Source organism: Platalea leucorodia (genome assembly GCF_965183815.1).
Source record: "Platalea leucorodia genome assembly, chromosome: 5".
Classification (NCBI taxonomy): Eukaryota; Metazoa; Chordata; class Aves; order Pelecaniformes; family Threskiornithidae; genus Platalea; species Platalea leucorodia.
The window spans coordinates 99,890,813-99,910,733 of NC_138827.1; the positions used below are offsets into that span (position 1 = coordinate 99,890,813).

General features: G+C 42.0%; 1 protein-coding gene across 1 annotated transcript in view; it reads left to right on the top strand.

The window, feature by feature from the left end:
- Positions 1-15,856, top strand: part of KIF5C (kinesin family member 5C) — a gene marked incomplete at both ends in the record, with an annotated part of 78,869 nt that extends 63,013 nt beyond the window's left edge. Inside the window, 10 exons of the mRNA XM_082312073.1 lie at positions 1,767-1,955; positions 4,398-4,515; positions 5,631-5,707; positions 7,109-7,218; positions 8,070-8,171; positions 8,793-8,853; positions 11,048-11,119; positions 11,937-12,041; positions 14,527-14,743; positions 15,750-15,856. Of these exons, the coding sequence (XP_082168199.1) occupies positions 1,767-1,955; positions 4,398-4,515; positions 5,631-5,707; positions 7,109-7,218; positions 8,070-8,171; positions 8,793-8,853; positions 11,048-11,119; positions 11,937-12,041; positions 14,527-14,743; positions 15,750-15,856 (1,158 nt within the window). The remainder of the gene's footprint in view (positions 1-1,766; positions 1,956-4,397; positions 4,516-5,630; positions 5,708-7,108; positions 7,219-8,069; positions 8,172-8,792; positions 8,854-11,047; positions 11,120-11,936; positions 12,042-14,526; positions 14,744-15,749) is intronic.
- Between the last annotated feature and the right edge of the window lie 4,065 nt (positions 15,857-19,921).

A 19,921-nucleotide genomic window follows, 5' to 3' on the forward strand; every position in this document is an offset into this window, starting at 1 on the left:
GATTTCCAGCACTGGTAAATTTGTGCTAGATACCACATAAATAATTACGTGACAGGAAGACCAGCATAAGTTTTGTGTATTGACTAATGACCTTTATAGAGGAAAAATTGCAGAGGATCATTTTCCTCTGAAATAAGAAGGTAAGAATGGGAGTGAAGGTGGTTGAAGCAGCAGAAACCTTGGTACCTGAACATGCCTGGAGGTGGTGCAAATTTTGACCAGCTTTGCTTTGAAATTTGCCTTCTGTCTGGCTCTTGGCTGTACAGATACGGTAGAGGAGGTAGCTACTCATTTTGTAACACTTGTAGGTGAGCAAAGTGCTCAGTCTCAGAGGAGATATTTGTATGGTCATTGCTAAGTGTCACATCTCTGATGGAAACATTTCACAGCCTGGAAAATCTTCCTGGTGATGTTAATGTCATCTTATCTGTCCGTTTAAAATCATGTGAAACAGAGCAATTGCTGAAACTGGATAAGAAATTAATTTTCAAGATGTATGTAACTTCCTTGCAATGCACTCCATTTTCTTGCTTTTAGTTCACTTCTCAATTTTTGAGCAATGAACTTTCCTGGCCATTCAAAGCTAAAAGGGTGTATTTGTGGCTGGAGTGCTTTGAGTTGACTCTGAGAGTTGGCGATATCCTGCTAAAGCCCCCTTAGATCAAGAGATGGTCCAGCCCGCTCTTACTGCAGAGGACATGATCCCTGTTCTCTGATTTGGTTACGCAGATGCCAGGACCACAAGGCCAGACTTTGCTAGGTGTTACAGCAACCTCTGGTGGCCGTTGTAATAGGAACTATGAGGGGAAATCTTTGAAAATGGAGACAGAGGCTGTTTGACACAAATTTTTATAGTAACTAAGATGTCAGCATTTTACAGGACAGCTGTCAGTGTAAATAAGGCCAGATTGAGAAGCTTTTAGAAGAATAATTTCAAATTTGTTGGCAATTAGCATCTTCTCAAAGTGCGTCTAATTTCAGACCAAACCGAGAGTTTTGGAAGCAGTCACATTTTTTAGGCTGTTGGGAGAAGATACAGCGCATGTTACCTTCCCCTTGGCGGTGCTGGGAAAAAGGTGAAAAGCAGATGAAGCTGTTTGTTAGCCATATGCTCGCTCAAGGAGAACCTTCACAGCTCATCCGTGGGTTACGTGAATTAAGTAGTTGAAGAAAAATTATTAAGAGAAAGACATACAAATAAAAGGCACAACGTTAAACCAGGGAAGGAAATGACGTATAAATAGAATGATACTAATATTTAGAGACAAGAGTGATTACTTTTCTCTTGCCAGGTGAGATTTCCAGACCCATGTCTGTCTTACAGCTCCTTATTGAAGAAGCACAACCCTTCAAGAGGAGACTTCTTTAAGGAGTACTTTGAAAACACTCTTCAGCTTTTAGCAGTTTGAAAGAAGGAAAATTTCCTGTGCTGGTGACATGAGGTGGTTTCTCCAGAATATGCTCTTGCCATGATGGCAGGCTTGATTACTTTAGATGCTGAACCACTAAATTGATGAAGCACACTGTGAGCACAAGCCTTAATTTCTCACTTTTGAACCTTATCAGTGAAGACTGTAAGAAGCAGAGTGGTATAACGTGTTTAAAGGTGACCTGGAGGTCTCTGGGTACTCCTTGGGGGCTGCTGTGCTTTCACAGAGGCTTCCTAGCTCTAGACAAGAGGTTCACAGCAGGAAGACTGCTTTGCATTGACTTACCTTTGTAAGTAAGGTGAACCACACCTTTGTGATTGCAATCTGTGTGTTTAGTTAGCAGATGTGAACGGGGTGATTGAGGAGGAGTTCACCATGGCACGGCTTTACATCAGCAAGATGAAGTCTGAGGTGAAGTCGCTGGTGAACCGCAGCAAGCAGTTGGAGAGCACCCAGATAGACTCCAACAGGAAGATGAACGCCAGCGAGAGGGAGCTTGCAGCTTGCCAGCTCCTCATTTCACAAGTACGTTTGTTCCTTCCCTGTCGCTTTGCAGAAAGGTTTGATGACTTTCTCAGCCTCCTTCCTCATGAAACGTGTGTGCTAGGAGCGAGAAATGAGACTTAAGGGAGCAGAGTGGTGTTTCTCATGTCTGTTTTGTTGTTTTTTTTCTCTCTTCTCCCATTCCTCCCCCTCAATGTTTTTCAGCACATTCTGTGGCAAGATTGCGTCCTGCTGTAGATCTCAAAATGTGTTCTATGGCATAATACTGAAAATCCTCCTTGGAGTGGTTTCCTCAGCATGAATTTGTATCTTGTACCTTCACTTTCACAACCTTCACAACCTGAGAAAGGAAGCAGTGACTGTATAGTTCGCTAGCAAAACATTTGGAGGGCCCCCAGTATCTGGTCTGTTAGTATGCTACCAAGATAACTAGGCAGCGATACATAAAATAATACGTTATGGAAAACATTCCTATATAAGATAGAAACCCAGACGGTGGGAGGGCTTCACAGTGGGTGGCAGTTAGTAGCAGTGATGCTTGCTGCAGCCTGCTGCAGGAGAGGGGGCTAACTGCTTTGACATGCTCATCTGCTTTGAAGGGGACATGTGAAGGGGAGGAGATGATACAGTTTACTGTCTTCCATTTGCTACCAGTTAGTCTAAGAAAACCTGGAGCAAGGACAGCCTCTTGTCCTGCAGCAGAACGTCTTTATTAAGTTCTACTTAATAAAGCTGTAACTGGAAGCGTGCTTCTTAGTATTACAGGGAGGTGGAGTCCCGAGGGTATCGGCTATCCGAAGACGTTAAGTTAAAACTATACTTTTCATCCTGTCTTAAAGTAGACCCTGGGCTGGCATGGCCACTGAAGGAAGGCATCCTGCCAACCTGTGCTGCTCCCTTTCCTTGGGAACTTGCATTAGGAAAGCAGATTAAGGCTTGACTCGCAAAGCAGCTGTATGCATGCTTCTGGTGGCAGGAGGGGAGCAGGAGCACAGAGCTGGGAATAAAGGTCTCAGCAGCGGGTGGTGGGACAGCCTCTTTCAGCCGCGGCGTTGACTTACGCTGATCCGGTGAAGGAGCGAGCGGCAGGCAGCCCGGCTGCCTCTGTGGGGTTGGTGTTTGTCCTCTTACACTGTAGTCACGCTGGAGTCACAGAGAGCTTCAGTGCTCAGAGCTTGTCACAAGCACGACCTAACTGTTGTCCTCAGTACCTAGTTACAGACAGGAGACTGGAGGTTTAGGATTTGAGAGACTTATCCAAGTACTGTATGTTTTTGTGGTGAAGAAACCAAGCAGAAATAGCCTTAAGCAGGTGATCACCTTGCCTTGGCATTTTGGAGGTTCTACAACCAGGTGCGTATTGACACCCATCTGTGGGAAGAAGCCGGGTGTTGTTATGCTCAAAATCTTGTTAATGGGCAAATGCACCTTATCTATAAAGCCACCAAGTTAAAAAAAAGGAAAGAAAAGCTGCAAGGCAGGTCAGGAAGAGCTCAGAGAGAGCAAGCCTGGCAAGCCTCAGTCCTGAGGCCCTGCAAACTCAGTACAAAGCTGGTGGCTTGTCACTACCGATGCCAATGCTGTATCACAGGGCTACACAGTTACGGTGTTAAGCTGATCCGTAAAACGGTGCATCACCACTGCACGCTATACCAAGAGTCTCTGTTTTGGAACGGGAACATTTGGAACCAAGCTGGGAGTCAACTAAATTTCTTGTCAGGTTTAGGAATCTATTGCCCAAAGCGTGCAACCTGGGCATGCGCCCTTCCCTTCCCGGAGACCTCGGTGCCAGGAGGGTCTGAACTATTTTAGTTCCCGCTAAGGATTACTCCTCTCTAAGTCTGATCTTTACGGTAGTACCAACCCAGAGGCCTCAACCCCTCTCTGCCGAGGTGAACTTTAAAAACAGTGAACCACAAATGCTTCAGTGGCCTTATTAATAGGATGTAGTAATACCAGACAGCATCTTAATTTTACCCCCAAATTAGAAAATTTTAATTTGATTTTCTATATTTTCAATACATTCTTCACTATTTTCTATTTAAACATAAGCCCTTTAGCTCAAAAGGATGTTAGCAAGAAACAAATTGTCAGGATGGCTGGTGAAAGTTGATCTGAGCTTCTACAGGCTGAAGCATCCATGAACCCACCTCAGAAGCCCAGTGTTTGGCTGGTTTTAGAAAGCTGCTGCTGTTTGTTTAACACCAAGTCATGAGCTTCCCATGATGTTTTGGAATTGCCATCTGCACTGTTCAGTGTATGGCTTGGGGTACTAAGTGTGACCTTTAAGTCTGTTTTGGTCCGTTAGCTCCTTCTCAGATCTCTTGCTGTATTTTTGCCTGCTCGTCAGCTCTGGATGTGGAGAGCTTTCTATTTTTCCTCCTTTATGTAGGACAGTACCTGAATTCCTAGGTAACAAGCTGTGGTACTCACATCTCATTGCTCTTCCCCATGTCTTTAAAGCATGAAGCAAAGATCAAGTCCCTTACAGACTACATGCAAAATATGGAGCAGAAGAGAAGGCAGCTGGAAGAGTCACAGGACTCTCTCAATGAAGAACTTGCCAAGTTACGTGCTCAAGGTACAACACTGGGTCTTGTGGTTGTCATTTCTTTTACCAACTATATCTTAGAAAATTCAGTGTTGGCTGAAGAATTGTATGTAGAGTAGTCCCACAACATTTTATTGTCTCCTTAGTGTTTTGTGGTGAAGACATAAAATTGTGATTCAGAATATTTAACACATTGCACTTCCTCGTAGTACATTACACTTCAGATAAAACCAAAGTTATCCCCTTCAGCCTTGTCCTTTCACGAAATCCAGAGAAACTTAGTTTTTCAAACGAATCAAAAACTTTATGAGGAGCTTCACCTTGTGCTTTAATGATGTGAGAAATAAAAATAAAACCAAATACTTTAGCCAAACAGCACCAATCAATCTTGCTAAATCTCTGTTCTGTAAAATTCTTGGATATCTGTCTAATTCCAGTTGTCCCTCTGGCAAATGCCCTGCCCCATTCGAAAGGAAGCTGCTTCCCTTAGGATCAAGGTGTGTCCTTCCTAGCTCCTATATAGGATCCAGCTGACTTCATTTTAAGAACTGCTGTTTTTTCCCCTTCTGATTTAATGTGGAAAATGTGTATCGAAAGCAGTTCTTCTAGCATTGCTAAGCTGCTGGTTTACGTGTAATTACAATGTCACCTAGTAGCCTTGACGTTATTCTGGATTTCTGCACAAGGGATCTTCTCTCACTCTGGAAGCAGCAGGTGGTGACAAGATTTCTTTGGGTTTTTTTTACCATCTCCTGTGTTTTTTAGAATAGAATTTTTATTCCCTCTCCCGATCTTCCTATCCCACTCGTAAGAAATGACCTGGTTGTGGAGGCCACCATTTCCCAGCAGAAAGTGAAAGGGGACAAGGAGGATTGGGATACGTAGGGGTATAAGGAGACAAGGGTAGGTTGGAAAGGTGTTGGGTGGGCTGAAAACAATGCAGACTGTTAGTAAAGGAAAAGGAGGGTTGGGCAGTATGGTCCCAGCTTGGGTACTGCAAATCGTGGCTGTTTCTGCCCCTCCAAAGCTGTCTCCCTGATCCCACTGCCCCCTGCAAAAAGAGGAACTTTTTTTTTTTAAGTGGCTGGATGTAGCATATCCTGGAACTGTGCGGTTAATTCTCAGCTGTCTCCAACTTTAAACAGAAAAAATGCATGAAGTCAGTTTCAAGGATAAGGAGAAGGAGCATCTGACCCGGCTTCAGGACGCAGAGGAGATGAAGGTAGTGTGGCGTGCAGCAATTTTAGAGGGCATTACTCAGTGAGTTCGTTCATTAAGCTGATAATTAGGGTGTAATTTTGTCTTCCTGTACACAGTGTGTGCTCTTAGAAAACACTTTCAGCCTCTGTCAGAATTGCCAGCTTCTGTTAGAAAACCTGACCTCATGTAACTGAGTGGCCTTCGCAATTTGAAATTAGAGAACTTGCTGGTATTGAGCTTGTTGACCAGACTGTGGAAAAAACTAAGTTGTAGCCTGAGTATCTGAGGTGAGCGTGTCTTCTGAGACCAGTCTGTAAGCTGAGCCAACATCAAAGAGGAGAGAGGCTCAGTGGACTGTGTTCGCTGAATCGGACGCGCCTGGGTTCCTCAAATCACACGAACGGAGAGCTGAAATATAAGAGCCAGTATATTGCATCCGTATTTGAGAACAATTTTGTTATGTATGATTGAAAAATGATATTGATTCACCTTTATGTTACTCTGATTTTTTGCCAGTGGAACTCTGCTGAAAGTCGATTTGCTAAGTAGTGAATCAGGCTGCTGGGGTTAATATAATTTAGGTACTAAAGTTTTATTAAAAAAAAAGAGGCCAGATCACTTTCCCAAATCATTTGGCAAGAATTCTGACTATCTCCTAGAAGCAATAATGAAATATAAACCTGTTTTCTGGTATTTTCTTCTTACTTTGGAATGCAAAGAAGAAATGTTAGGCAGTAACGTGTGAGTTGTGTTTCTTGATGGAGTTGCAAATTGCATAAAAGGAAAAATATATTTTTACAAGGATAGTGATAGAGGTTTGTCAGCTTCAGAACCTTTACCTCCATTATAAAAAGTTAAAGTTATTAAAACAGTTGTGCAGTTATTCCTTACAGTTGGAAGAAGAAAGCAAGTCTTTTATTAGCCATCTAAAGAGATGCACTAAGTTTTTCTTACTACTTGAGATATATCTAATCCTAGAATGTAAATAACAGGGCCATGGATAAACAATTCTCAGAGGGGGAGGGTGTTTCGGTTTTAATTCTGTCACAGGTATAGCTGTACGCTTTTTTTTTCGGCAGTGTGAATGAACAAGTGAAATAATAGAGGACTACTAAGAACAGTGTCGTTCTTGGCACTTGATATGCTAAGACCCCAGATTCACATGCAGTAGTTTTTGCAAGAAAATGAGTAGAAATTGGTGTACGTCTGTTGCTAAAAACTGTCTGAATGAAACGCTTAGCTGAGTAGATGCGCAGTTTAGTAATCATAGGAAGATCTCCCAGGCAGATTCCTGAATTAACCTGATGTGATAAGCTTCACTCAAATGCAGAAAGATAGGTTGCTTTAGCTGACACGCAAGACGGAAGCTTAGCTGCGTGTTCCTTGATTTCTGTTTCATGGCTCTGGTTTTTGCACTCTGCAGAAGGCACTGGAGCAGCAGATGGAGAGTCACAGGGAAGCCCACCAGAAGCAGCTGTCCAGGCTGAGGGATGAAATTGAAGAGAAGCAGAAAATAATTGATGAAATCAGAGAGTATGTTCACTCGCTCCATCGCTTTCTCTGTTCCTGTCCTGTTCTGTGACACTGTAGGGATGTTTTGGGGTTGGTTTTGTTAGTTTTAATTGATGTCTATATATTTCGGTGTCTTACAGAAAGTAAGTGTCCTTACATGCAGCAGCCAACCCCCTAATTATTTTGCACGGTGGATTATGGTGCCTAGTTCTTTATTGTGGAGCTTTAACAAGTCCACAAAATTATAGAGAGGAAAAAGAAAGAATAACGTTAATGTTACACCTGCAGGTCAGTAGGTAAGAGAAACTTGGAGGAGAAGAGATTTTAAAAGATTAAGGTTTTGAGGGCCTCTTATAGCAACTAGTCCTGCCACAGATTTTCTGAGAGTCTGGCTGACTCCAGTGTGTCCCATTTTCACACCCTTAATATTTTTTCCTGACACAGCAATGTAACTCTGTTAGTCAGATACTCCAGCACTTGAAAAACAGAGTTCTTTTGCTCCTGTACTCTTCTTTTTGTCAGTGTTCATAAAATCTAGGCAATCCTGATGTAATGTTCATTCTTTCATTGTAGTTATTGTGTGGCCAAAGACTAACGATAGGGAAATGAGAAACATGAGGAAGCGGTACAGAAAGACTGCAAGAACAGTTTGTGTCCTTTAAGATAAAGGCAGCAAGCCACTGAATTTAATTCTCCAGTATTTTTAAATATTCTTCTTCAGATTCTTTATGCTTAATTTCTTTCAGAATTTTTCAGTAGAGAGTTACAGCTTTCCTTTCTCTGTCTAACCCCATTTTGTTTATGGAGATTTACCCACCCTTGCTTAGGGGGTCCAGGACTGAGCTGTACTGACTTCTTCTTTCGCATTCCAGTATGAATCAGAAGCTGCAACTGGAACAAGAGAAACTGAGTGCTGATTATGATAAATTAAAAATTGAGGACCAGGAAAGAGAAATGAAGCTGGAAAAGCTCATGTAAGTCAACGGTTTTCTCATCTGGTGCCCTTGAATATAGTGTCCTTTAAAGTGTCCACAGGACACGTCCTAGTGAGAAGCGTTTGTGTTGAAATATTCACACTGAAAGTATCATTTCAGTAACAAAGCCAACATGCAGTACTAATAAATCATTACCAATTACTCCGTATTTTTATATCATAAGTTTTTTAATAGTGGATTTGATACTTGCCAAAAAAGATTTTTTTAGAGCTCTGATTTTGTGAAATATCATAGCAAGTGTTAAACCCCTCATTCCTTAATGCACAGCAAAAACAAACAAGAAAGGTGTTGGAGGTTTTGGGTGGGGTTTTTTGGTTGTGTTTTTTAAGGAATAAATCAGACCTCTGAGTAAAAGCCTTTCCTGGAAATGAGAGATGAAAATTTCATATGCGGACACAAAAAATGGAGATGGTGGCTCAGCCATTCCATGTGAGAAAGCTGCATGTTTGGGACAGTCGAAAGCATAATTGCAGATGCAGAGAGATTTGCAATTTGCTCACGTCTGCAGATGTTCTGCTCAAACTGAATGTTGATTGATTCTCTTCTGTCTTATATGACTTCAACATTTTTGATTTGTGTTTAATGTTGTGATCTTTCTAGACTGCTTAATGATAAAAGGGAACAAGCAAGAGAAGATCTTAAGGGGCTGGAGGAAACAGTGGTATGTCTTAATTACACTTTACTGAGCTTTTTTCCCCTAGGTCTTCATCACTGATGTGTTACCAAAACACCTGTATCTGTGCCCAAGAAAATGACCAATTTATATCATAATAGGCCAATTTTGTGCATGAAATCATGAAATTCAATTTTAAAATTGAAGATTAAATGCTTTTATTGTTGCTTCCTGTGAATAAGCTATCACTGTTAAGTCTCCTGGTACTCTGTTTCACTGTCCTTGTTCCTTTAAATCACCTGGAATAACCAGCGTCCTGCACAGCGTAGCTACAGTTAGGCGATACGTACCTGCCTTTAACTTGACCAGTGTAACAGCTTACAAAGAAATACAATATTGTGCATGCAATGTTAAAAATGCAATCTGTGATGGCTGGCTTCAGCCTCGAAGCTGTTGCTGCGCAGTTTTGTTGGAAGCCACATTTTTATGTGTCTGTAAAATACACAAGCTTTCTCAAAGATCTCAGAAGTTGGTCAAAACCATAGCTGTTTTAGGAGCATCAAACAGTGATTTTTGCTAGTGTTAACATGGTTATTAACTGAAAACCAGGATTTTCTCCTCTGTGTGATGCTTTAAAAATTAAGCTTATAGTGGCCTCAGGATCAGTTGGAGTTCATTATTGAAGCTGAACTATTTGGGTCCTTTCAGCTTTGGCTCCTGACAGCTCCCCAGACGTAAGCCTCGTTAAAATAAACTCATGTGAGGGACAGATTTAACCAGCCTTTCTGATATGAACTGTGCTCATCAGATACTTATAGAGCTTGCACGGAGACTTGATTTGCCCTGTACGCCGAGTGAGTAAGGCAGCTGGAAATCAGAGTTAGGCAGTGTGATACCATCAGCTTGCAGAAACCCAGATGGTATTTTTTATATTTTTGAATAAACATCTTTGAACTATCTTACATTAAAGTTTTATTCACTTTGTTAGAGTTTTAATAATTACTGCAGCAGGAATTAAAAATCAAGCATAGCAACTTACAGGAAAACACGAGCCATCAAAGGCCAAACGGTGGCTCATCCCTGCCCATCGGTATGGGGAGGCATCAGGCTCCGTGGGCATTGCGTGTCGTGTGGGTGATTACTTTGGGAAGGAAGGGATGAGGAACAGTTTGGGTGGGACCACGGATGCTGCTTTTCTTTGACTCGTTCTCCTTCCCAGTGCTGGTCCGGTGAGGAGGCAAAGGAAGGGGGAGTGACGGGGTGGTGGTCTGCTGGGGCAGCACCCCGAGCGGGGGCTGTCGGGGAGGTGGCTGCTCTGCGGCTGTGTTTGACTCAGAGCGGCACACGGTGCCTCTTCTGGGTACCACCTCACTCACACATAGATAAGCTGTGCTTGTAACGTACGGTTCCTGGGAGTCCACGAAGGAAGCTTCTCCTTTTTGGGTTCTAGTTGGTTTTGCCTTTTTCTTTTGAGAGATAAAGATAAAAAATTCAAGTTCAAAAGCTTGTAGTCATGGTGGAGTTTATTGAGTGATTCATTTAAATTCCAGTATGTGAGTGGATAAGCATAAAATGGAAAAGCTAAGGTTGCTCTACCAACTTTGGAAAGACTCTTCAGAATGGCTGTGGTGCAGTATGGGGCTGGGGTGATCTGCCTATCCACATCGGTGCCCTTCCTGCAAATGGATTAGCGCGTCCGTCCTTCTGGGAGTCGGTGCAGGGTTGCCGCTTCTGGTGTCCCACCTCCGGTCTGGAGTAAGGTGATTGTTTTGCTAAGCCTGAGAAGTTGATGCATATAAAAAAAGCTGGGAAAGCCTGGATTTTTTGCCAAAACTCAAAAAACACTTAAACATCTCAAGTGCCTGTGAGCGAGCATTCAGAGCAGGCCAATGCATTTGCTAGGGAGGAATCCAGAGCTCTTTCACCTCGCTGTGCGTGTGTAACCATGGGCAGTTCGTGAGACTTCAGCTTTCCGCTGCTGTTTCCCCATGCCCTAAGACAGAGTCTTTTCAGAAGTAGCTTTGGCGTGGTGAACACCTTGGGAGGTGCAGGAGCTCTTCAGTGGGGCACAGCGTCGGCACTGCCTTTCTGTGAGCTGCCTATACCTACCGGCAGGTACATCTCTATAAGTAAATCACAATAAAGTCATATTACCTACTCAAATCTGAAGAGGTTTTTTACCCCAGAGTATCTACTGTGCCTTACTGGCTTGTACTTTTTTTTATTATTATTTTGATTCCAGGCAAGAGAACTTCAGACTCTTCACAACCTGCGCAAACTGTTTGTGCAAGATCTCACCACCCGTGTTAAAAAAGTAAGACAACACTCCTTTAAACCAAATTCTTACTGGTTTTTTGCAGTATTCTTGTGATTTGCTGGAAGCCTTTAATGCATGTTGTTACAAAATGGGTTATTGTCTTTTTCAATAACGGTGAGTAATAAGATTAAAACTGTTCTGATGTTTATTAGCTTTTATTTGGTCTTTATTTGTTAAGGATGAGTCTTGGTGGTTAAGTGAAATGAACCAATCCAATTCGGTTCTGCTACAAAATTCTCAAAGATGGTACTAATGGGTACCAGAAATTATTCAATATCACTTGCACTAACAAATGCTACACTGAATGCTGCGCCCATTTCTTTTTATGGGCTTGTGACTAGTCAGCCTTTTCCTGGCAAAATTATTATTTGCCAGAAATTAATGTATTTTTAACTGCTGAAGAAGAGTCAGAAGCTGCATAAATTGTCAAAGGCTTCGCAGTGCTTTTCAGTCCTTTACAGTAGTTTGGGGGAAGAGTTTTATACTTTTTTTCTTTTTTTTTTTAAAGGTTGAAAACCCATATTACATAAAAATGTCTTCCAGGAGTGGAAAAAAGAGGGAAAAGGGGTTTTCCCACTAAAATCTATGATTTTCCTATTCAGGATCCCCCCATAATTGTTCAGTAAGAATAGTTTATTTTTTGTGTAGCGGGGAATGTGGCTCTTAAATATCAAATGAACAGGTAACATAAATTCTCTTTAATCTGGGGCTCTGGAAGACTTTTCTGCCTTTGGGAAGCTTAAATTCACAAAAGACCTGAGCTTCCTCTTGTGCTTCTGCCTGGCTTTGCTGAGTGCTGCAACTCTCTGTGCAGAGCGTTGAACTCGACAGCGACGACGGAGGTGGAAGTGCTGCGCAGAAGCAGAAAATTTCCTTTCTTGAGAACAACCTGGAACAGCTTACAAAGGTTCACAAACAGGTAGGGACTCCGCTTCTTGCCGGTGCCCAGTTACTATTACATCAAAATCTTTTGTGTCTTTTTTTCATTGATTAATAGTAATTGCTTCTGAAAACTCAGCTATGAGAAAAAACTTTACATGTATCACTGTTCTGTAGGATTACAAATTACCTTTTTTTAAAAAATATATACTTTTTTATGTTTAAAAGGATAATATTTGAAGGTAACACGTAGGTACTGTCTGAGGAAATGGTACGTATAGTTCTCAACTAAAATTCTTGGCATTAGGGGTTGGTATTAGAGCTGCTCTTCCCACGACCCGTACTTCTTATGAACGTGTTAAATAAGCAATTATTTTTTCTGTGAAAATAGGCTCTAGCAGTTTTGGCAAGACTACTTGTCACTGTATTGGTGTAATGCATAAAAACCAGAACAAAGTGTTTGTTATTACCTTGTGTGCTGATTGCTGGTTTCTAGATGGATTGTGTATCCCCAGTTTTGACTCCTGATTTAAAGCTGCTTAGAGGCACCCTCGGAGGTGACTTAACTGGGGTCAACTGGAGTACGATCGCAAAGAAACGGAGGTTTTCTGTGCAGCTTAAGGGCTGGTACCTCCCCGGGATGCTGAGGTTGGTCATTTCTGGGCATGTCCATCTCTGCCTCCTCCCTTTTTCGTGGTGTTCCCGTTTCCTTTGCAATTCTGCTGTTCAGAGAGACAAGGGCTACGGAGAGCCCTTCCCCACTTGCACGGGGGGTGGAGGGGACGTGTGGTAGGCAAGCGTTGGGGGTATACGTCAAGGAAAGAGCCTTGCCCGCTGCTTACTGGAAGTGTGTATGCATCAGTGGTGTGGGTATATATCTAGGCAGCACCTCGTTAGATAAAACTGGATCATTTCTGCCAGTAAGTATGCTTTCACCCTCTTATCAGCTGCCAGTATTTCTGAACTGTGTCCCACTCTTCAGGTGCAGAGCACAAAATAGTAAAGATGCTTTTGATTTCATTTTTGAATAGTGACATAACATTCTCCAGTGCAGTTTTCTGAATCTGTTATTAGTGAGACACAGCGCTCTCCAACATTTGCTTTATTTATTTCTGTGGAAGTGCCAAAAAAGCAAGCAGTGCCGGACTGTGACAAGTGTCCGCTAAGGTTCAGTATTTTGAGATTCCCAGTGAACAGATGGTTTAAAGACCTAGTTTCTAAATGTGGAAATCGGGACGTGTTAGGAGTGTTTTTCCTTTTACTGTTTTGCCTTTTTTGCACTCAGTTCACGCATCTCCTGGGTTTTCAGATACGGATTTTTATAGCTCTCGTTAGCGTATGTTTCCTCAAAACCAGCTAGGAGTCCATGTCTCATAAGAAACTTAGAGGGGAAAAATGACATTGGACTTGACCTGAATGTGATATCATCCTGCTCTTATTTCATATCATAACTATTTCATAGAACGAGGGTTCAACACTTGCAGAAAAAGCACAATGTGACGATTTTTTTTTTTTTTTAGCTTTGTTTATGGTTTTCTTCTGGCACTAAGCCTGGACTAGCAGGTGTAAAACATTTTGATTGTCAAACGACGTGTGAATGTTAGTACGTGCTGTTGCTTTACTGTATTATTAATGTGGTAGTTAAGCCACTTTCTTCCCTTCACTCCAGAAAAGGGAGAATCACTCCTTTGGAACAATTTTGTGTTGACTTTTAGTAGTGGTATAATCTGTTCAGTAGAAGTTGGACTGGATTTTCTAACTGTTTACATCAGTTTTTTATTTATGAAAAAATCAGTTCTCTGTCTTGGCTATTGTTGCATGTGAAGTTAGATGTTACTCTGATAATTGATAGACCTTGCTCAGGTTCATATTTAATCGAGGAAGTGCATGAATTCAGAGTTGCATATAATCATCACATTTATGGCTCCAGGCCTTAAGTGATTTCTTAGCGATGTTTGAGGCATTGAATTTTCCGATTTTCCCCTATGCTTGAGTAGGGAAAAAGTAGGTAAGCATGCCATAACCAGTGGAGATGATGAATTTTTGATGATACTCAGTGTTGTCCATAAGCCGTATTTAAGCACTGCCATTTTGAAATAGTGAGGTGATCACGTATTTGTGAAATGCTGGACATTTCTGCATTCTGAAGAAAGGCACAGTTTCTGCCACAGTTGCTCTTCGAGTCTAGAAAAGTGGATGTCGTAGTAGCAGGCTTTGTCCTGGAGCCCTCACCCTCCAGGATCAGATCTGTGAAGTTTTGTTGAATGGAATAAACTCATTTGCTCTTTGATCTTTCTGAAAAATTTAAATTATATCATACCTCAGCTAGACAAACGAACTGCATAATTAAAAATAAATGGCTCTTTGACATAAGCTTTTTGCAGTCATTTCTGGAAGAAACCTGTTTCCTTCATTCGTAGTATACAAGGTGTGAAGAGGAATCGGTGGTATTTTCTGACTCTCCTTGTAAGAGGACCCTGCCCATAGTTTCTCGTAGGAAATTTTTGAAACTTCTTTTCTTGCAGTTGGTACGTGATAATGCAGATCTTCGTTGTGAGCTTCCTAAGCTGGAAAAACGACTTCGAGCTACGGCAGAGAGAGTTAAGGCCCTGGAGAGCGCACTGAAGGAGGCCAAGGAGAACGCCATGCGAGACCGCAAACGGTACCAGCAGGAGGTAGATCGCATTAAGGAGGCTGTGAGAGCCAAAAACATGGCACGGCGAGCACACTCTGCTCAAATTGGTAAGGACATGGAGCTAAAGGGTTAGTGGTTGCTCACATACTTCATGGTTGGTCTGTTTGCTCGTGTTTAAATAGAGCGAGCTTTGAAAGCAGCAGTCCAGGGCAAACCATGGGGTCTGCATCTCCTCTGCTGCACAGGAATCTTCAAAGGCTTCACTTTTTAATAGAATCTGCCCCACCTAAAGTTTAAAGTGCCTCTGCTATTTAACTCAGTAAATAAATGGCATAATGGGTCTTGTGTGCCCTTCTACTGACCCGAAAACTTGTCTCTTTAAATTAGTCTCTCACTTTCTTCCTTCTCCCCCACATACTCTCCTTCTGCTTTCATTCTTGCCTTGCCTTTCTGGACCTTGTCCCTTCCTCTCTTTTTCCCTGATTACTCGTCCTTGTGATTTAATTTGGACCGCGTAGAGTCAAAAATCTTCCTATATAATTCAGATGCTTGATATATCTTTGTGGCGCAATCTGAATGTGCGCATACAGTCAACTGGTGTTTAAGATGGGGCAATTTTTGAAATGATTCATTGGAATTGCTAAAGTAGAAGCATAATGTTTTGGATGGTGATGCTAATACTGGTGTCTTAAAACCTGAGAAAGAATTAGGCAGCACACAATATTTCCTGCTGTATGCGACCTCTTGTAGAAAGCCATTGACAGCTTTGTCTCAGCATCTTCTGGAACGATATAAATAGTCAAATGGGGCGTAGAAGGTACATCACTGACCACCACGTGGGTCATGACTTCCCTCTGTTGTACAGACAGTCCATAATCTTTGCAGAGGGCCACACACGGGATGGTTAAATGGCTCTGTCACAAGCAGCAAATGGATGTACTTGTTGGCCGAGGTAAGGGAATGCTACGTTCCGCAGAGCTAGGTTACAGGCTACTCTGCCAAGCACGGCTCCTTGTTTGCAAACAATGGGGTTTGTACTACAGGAGAAGGTGAGGTAGGAAACCTGGTGTGAAAGCTAAATGTCTTGTTTGGTTTCCTACTTTTACTCTGCAGCCAAGCCCATCCGCCCTGGTCATTACCCAGCGTCTTCTCCAACGGCTGTCCACGCCATCCGAGGGGGAGGGATGTCAAACTCCAGCTACTATCACAACACCAAATAGACGAGAAGTAAGACCAAAGTAACTTACTCATCTCTTCTTTCACTGATCACCCAGTTTTCTTGTATTTCAGTCTTGCTTTTAGAAGACCCACGGTATTTTTTTCTAGTTTTAGTAGGAATCGTTTGCTGATAATTTAACTGTGAAAATTAGTAATTTAAGTGAGGAGTGCCTTGTTAGAATGCTTTGCAAGCTGCTGATGAGAGTTTTTATTTTAATGACTTATCACTTAAAACTTTTTTAATAAACTAAAATGCTCTGGTAAATCTGTACTGAAATTCACACATAGAGGTGTGAAACTCATGTAGTAAAAATAGAGTTCCAGAGGTTCCTTCTGCCAATATAATCTTCTGCATTCTGCAAGACGAATATATTTCAGTGTTGTGATATTCCAGCCTGGGACAGGGGGAGAGCAGCCGTAAGTGGTAGCAGCACAGAGCTCTCCAAACTTGAGTGTCACAATTTAGCAAACTTTACTTTTCTTTCTTTTGCTTTGCACTCTTATTCAGCTCTCTTTAAAAAAAAAAAAAAAAAAAAGTAATTATTTTTCTTTAATTGCAAGGACTTGAGAGTTTCTCCTAAGCAAAAATCTCATCCTGGAAAGATAAGCAGCATATTCCCATGAGACTGCTTCATATGTACCCTACCTTCCCATTTATTTCTTTACATGCTCATTATTTCTGAGATATTTTACATCTGCTGTTATTTTAGATGACAACTTTATGTTACAGGCCTACCAAGAGTTGGATGGTAGTGAGTGGCTGTGAAAAGCAGCCAGTGGACTGCTAAGTTGTCCCTCCGAGTTTGGCTTTTTTCCCTCCTTGAGGATTAATTCTGTCTTGTGACTCTCTTCTGATAGTATGTGGTTTCCTTTAGGCACTCAGCATTCTTGGGTGTTTTTTTCTTTCTCTTTTTTTTTTGGAGAATGTTTCATGTCATGCATGCATGCAAACCATCCATCACGTCGCACTCAAGCTGTTATTGTGTTGTGCAGACTGTTTCTGTTCATTGTGTTTTCCATGAGCCCTGTAGCTGCAAGCAACGTATTTTCGCTGTGGATGAATTAGGGCAAGTCTTTGCTGAGGGTTTTTGTGCATTAGTTCATTCTGAACTGAAATGGGCTTTTCCATCTCACAAGCGAGATAGCCTCTGTCTACCTACTTCATTGCATTCCCACCTCTGCGAAAGAGCGAAGGGAAAAGTGTGATACAGAGGCATGTAAAATATTTCCAAATATGTATCATAATATAAAAAAAAAAGCTGCTACCTGCCTAAACTGGAGGGGCCTTTAATATACCATCTACTATGAAATTAAGTGTCAGACTCAAACAGGCCACACATTAGGTATAGGCACATGTCAAGTGAACAACTGTAGACTAATAGAAGTTACTAACAGAATAAATACACTTAAAACTAGATGGGTGTATAACAAGACAGGACTTTGGAAGTCGACAAAAAGCAATCAGAAGGCATAGAATACCTCTCAAGTGTTTTAGATGATGAGGTTTAGATTTGAGGGTAGTGGAGGATGAGCAGATTCAGGCCACGCTTGGAACATGTTGCAGAGGAGCTCATGGGCAATAGGGGTGGAGAAAAAGAAGATGGAAGATCTTTGTAGAAATGGAGTAAACTTATGGATTTATGGTGTCTGAAAAAAATAGAAGAAAAAAATTCTGAAAACCTGTTGTGGTTTAACCCCAGTCGGCAGCTAAGCACCACACAGCCGCTCGCTCACCCTCCCGCCGCCCCGCAGTGGGGTGGGGGAGAGAATTGGAAAAAAACAAAGTAAAACCCATGGGTTAAGGTAAAGACAGTTTAATAGGACAGCAGAGGAAGAGAAAATAATATTAGTATTAGTATTATTGAATATACAAAACAAGTGATGCACAATGCGATTGCTTACCACCCGCTGACTGATGCCCAGCCAGTCCCCTGCACTCCGCCCTGGCCAACTCCCCCAGTTTTTATACTGGGCATGACGCCATAGGGTATGGAATAGCCCTTGGGCCAGTCTGGGCCAGCTGTCCTGGCCGTGCCCCCTCCCAGCTCCCTGTGCACCGGGCAGAGCACAGGAAGCTGAAAAGTCCTTGACTCAGTGTAAGCACTGCTCAGCAACAACTAAAACATCAATGTGTTATTAACATTATTCTCATCCTAAATCCAAAATACAGCACTATATCAGCTACTAGGGAGACAATTAACTCCATCCCAGCCGAAACCAGGAAAAAGCCAAATGGAAGCCTTACGGGTTGGAAGGAAGCCATTTAAAAAGTGTGTATGTGTGTTTTTTTCTTAACTGACAGTAATGCTCCTTTATGGCTTTTATCAGTCTAGGCTCCTTATTGCTCGAGATTGAGTCTAACGCCTGGCTGTATTATGTATTACATATTATACGTAAGGCAACAATTTGAAATGTCATGGCAGTTGGACTCACTGATCCTTATGGGTCCCTTCCAACTCAAGATATTCTGTGATTCTCTTCTATGATTACTACTTCACAGAACCATTATTTTAGGCTTTATAATTGGTTTTCAAACTCAGTCATGTTCTAGATTTTTTGCACACATAGAGAAAGATGTCTTGAAGAGGTAGTAAACTAAGACCAGACAGCGATTAAAGAAGGTCAGTTCTCATCATTTTTGGTCCTTCAGTTAAGAAGATTATTGGCAAATTGCAACTATTTGGCTGCCAAAGGATTTGGGGAGTATCGGAGTAATCTGAATTCTGAGCTTGTTGGATGAAAGCCCAGGGGCCTGAGTAAGAGTGTTAGTAAAAGTACTACTTGTGCAGGGAAAAATTTACACAGATTATTTGCGTAATATCGTTGAGACATTTCTCTGCGCTGTAGAACTACACCGTGCTTTTGAATGGCGCAGTTCTACACAGCTAGGATTAGAACAGAACTTTCTTTTCTATTCATTCAACAGCAGTGAAATAAAGGTGGGGTTTCTATATAAAAGTTTGCTGTCAAGTAACGTACCCTGTCTCTGGAATGAAATTTTATACCAGGATGAGGGACAATTTATCTTTTTGTCATCTTAGTATCTTCATTCATCATTCACAGTAAAGATAATAGACACTCATTGCTGTTAGACTGGTCAGTGATTATGATTTATTAACCCAGCAGCCTCCCCCTCGGTAACAGCCAGGATCGCTTTTGCTGTTTTTACAAAGTCCATTAGTAAAATTTCTTTGGCGGAGCTGGGCAAGCCTGTGAGGCTCATCAGGACAAGGTTCAGACTTGGCCCAGTTTGGGCCACGTTGCCTAGGTGCAACATGCGCGATGTAAGGAGATGATTTCTACCCCAGAAAGCATAGCATCTGATGAGTAACAGTAGCAGATGGGAGAGAAAGAAACGTGGGCGTTAATAAAATGTGGTCATGAAATTGCAAATTGCTGGTAGCTGGCTTAAAGAGGAGACTCGGGAGGCCGAGGAGCATCTGCAAATCTCTATGGGATAACTCCTCACTCCGTCTACATTGCAGACGTTTTTGAAAATACAAGTGCAGTGAATTTGTTACCTGGGGCATTCCTCAAACCTAAATTTCGGAAATGCTCAGAAAGGGAACTCACATGGGGGCAGCTAACAGGATAATCGCTGCCGTAGAAGTCCTGCTTGGGTTGTAGTGTGTTTCTGTAAGAAGGCGGTGCTGGAATTGCTACAACCCTGTAGCTAAATTTATGCCAGGGTTTCATGGAGACGGCCTTGGGGATTTCTACATGTTTATTTCTGCAGCACAGTTCTTACAGTTGAATCTTTTCTGTTTTAATAAAAATGGTTGAAATGTCTTCTTCAATGTAATTCTTACAAAGTTTTTTAAATTTGTGGAGAGAAGTATTTTGACAAAACCTTAAAGAACAATACTCCCCAGGTGTGAGTAGCTGCAAATCATGTCATGTGGATGACTGCATATTAGTTTCTCTGCTGGTCAACGACAGAGCTCAGCTGTATATCACCATATCGTCGTGGTTTAACCCCAGCCGGCAACTAAGCACCACCCAGCTGCTCACTCATTCCCCCCAGCCCAGTGGGATGGGGGAGAGAACTGGAAGGGTGAGAGTCAGAA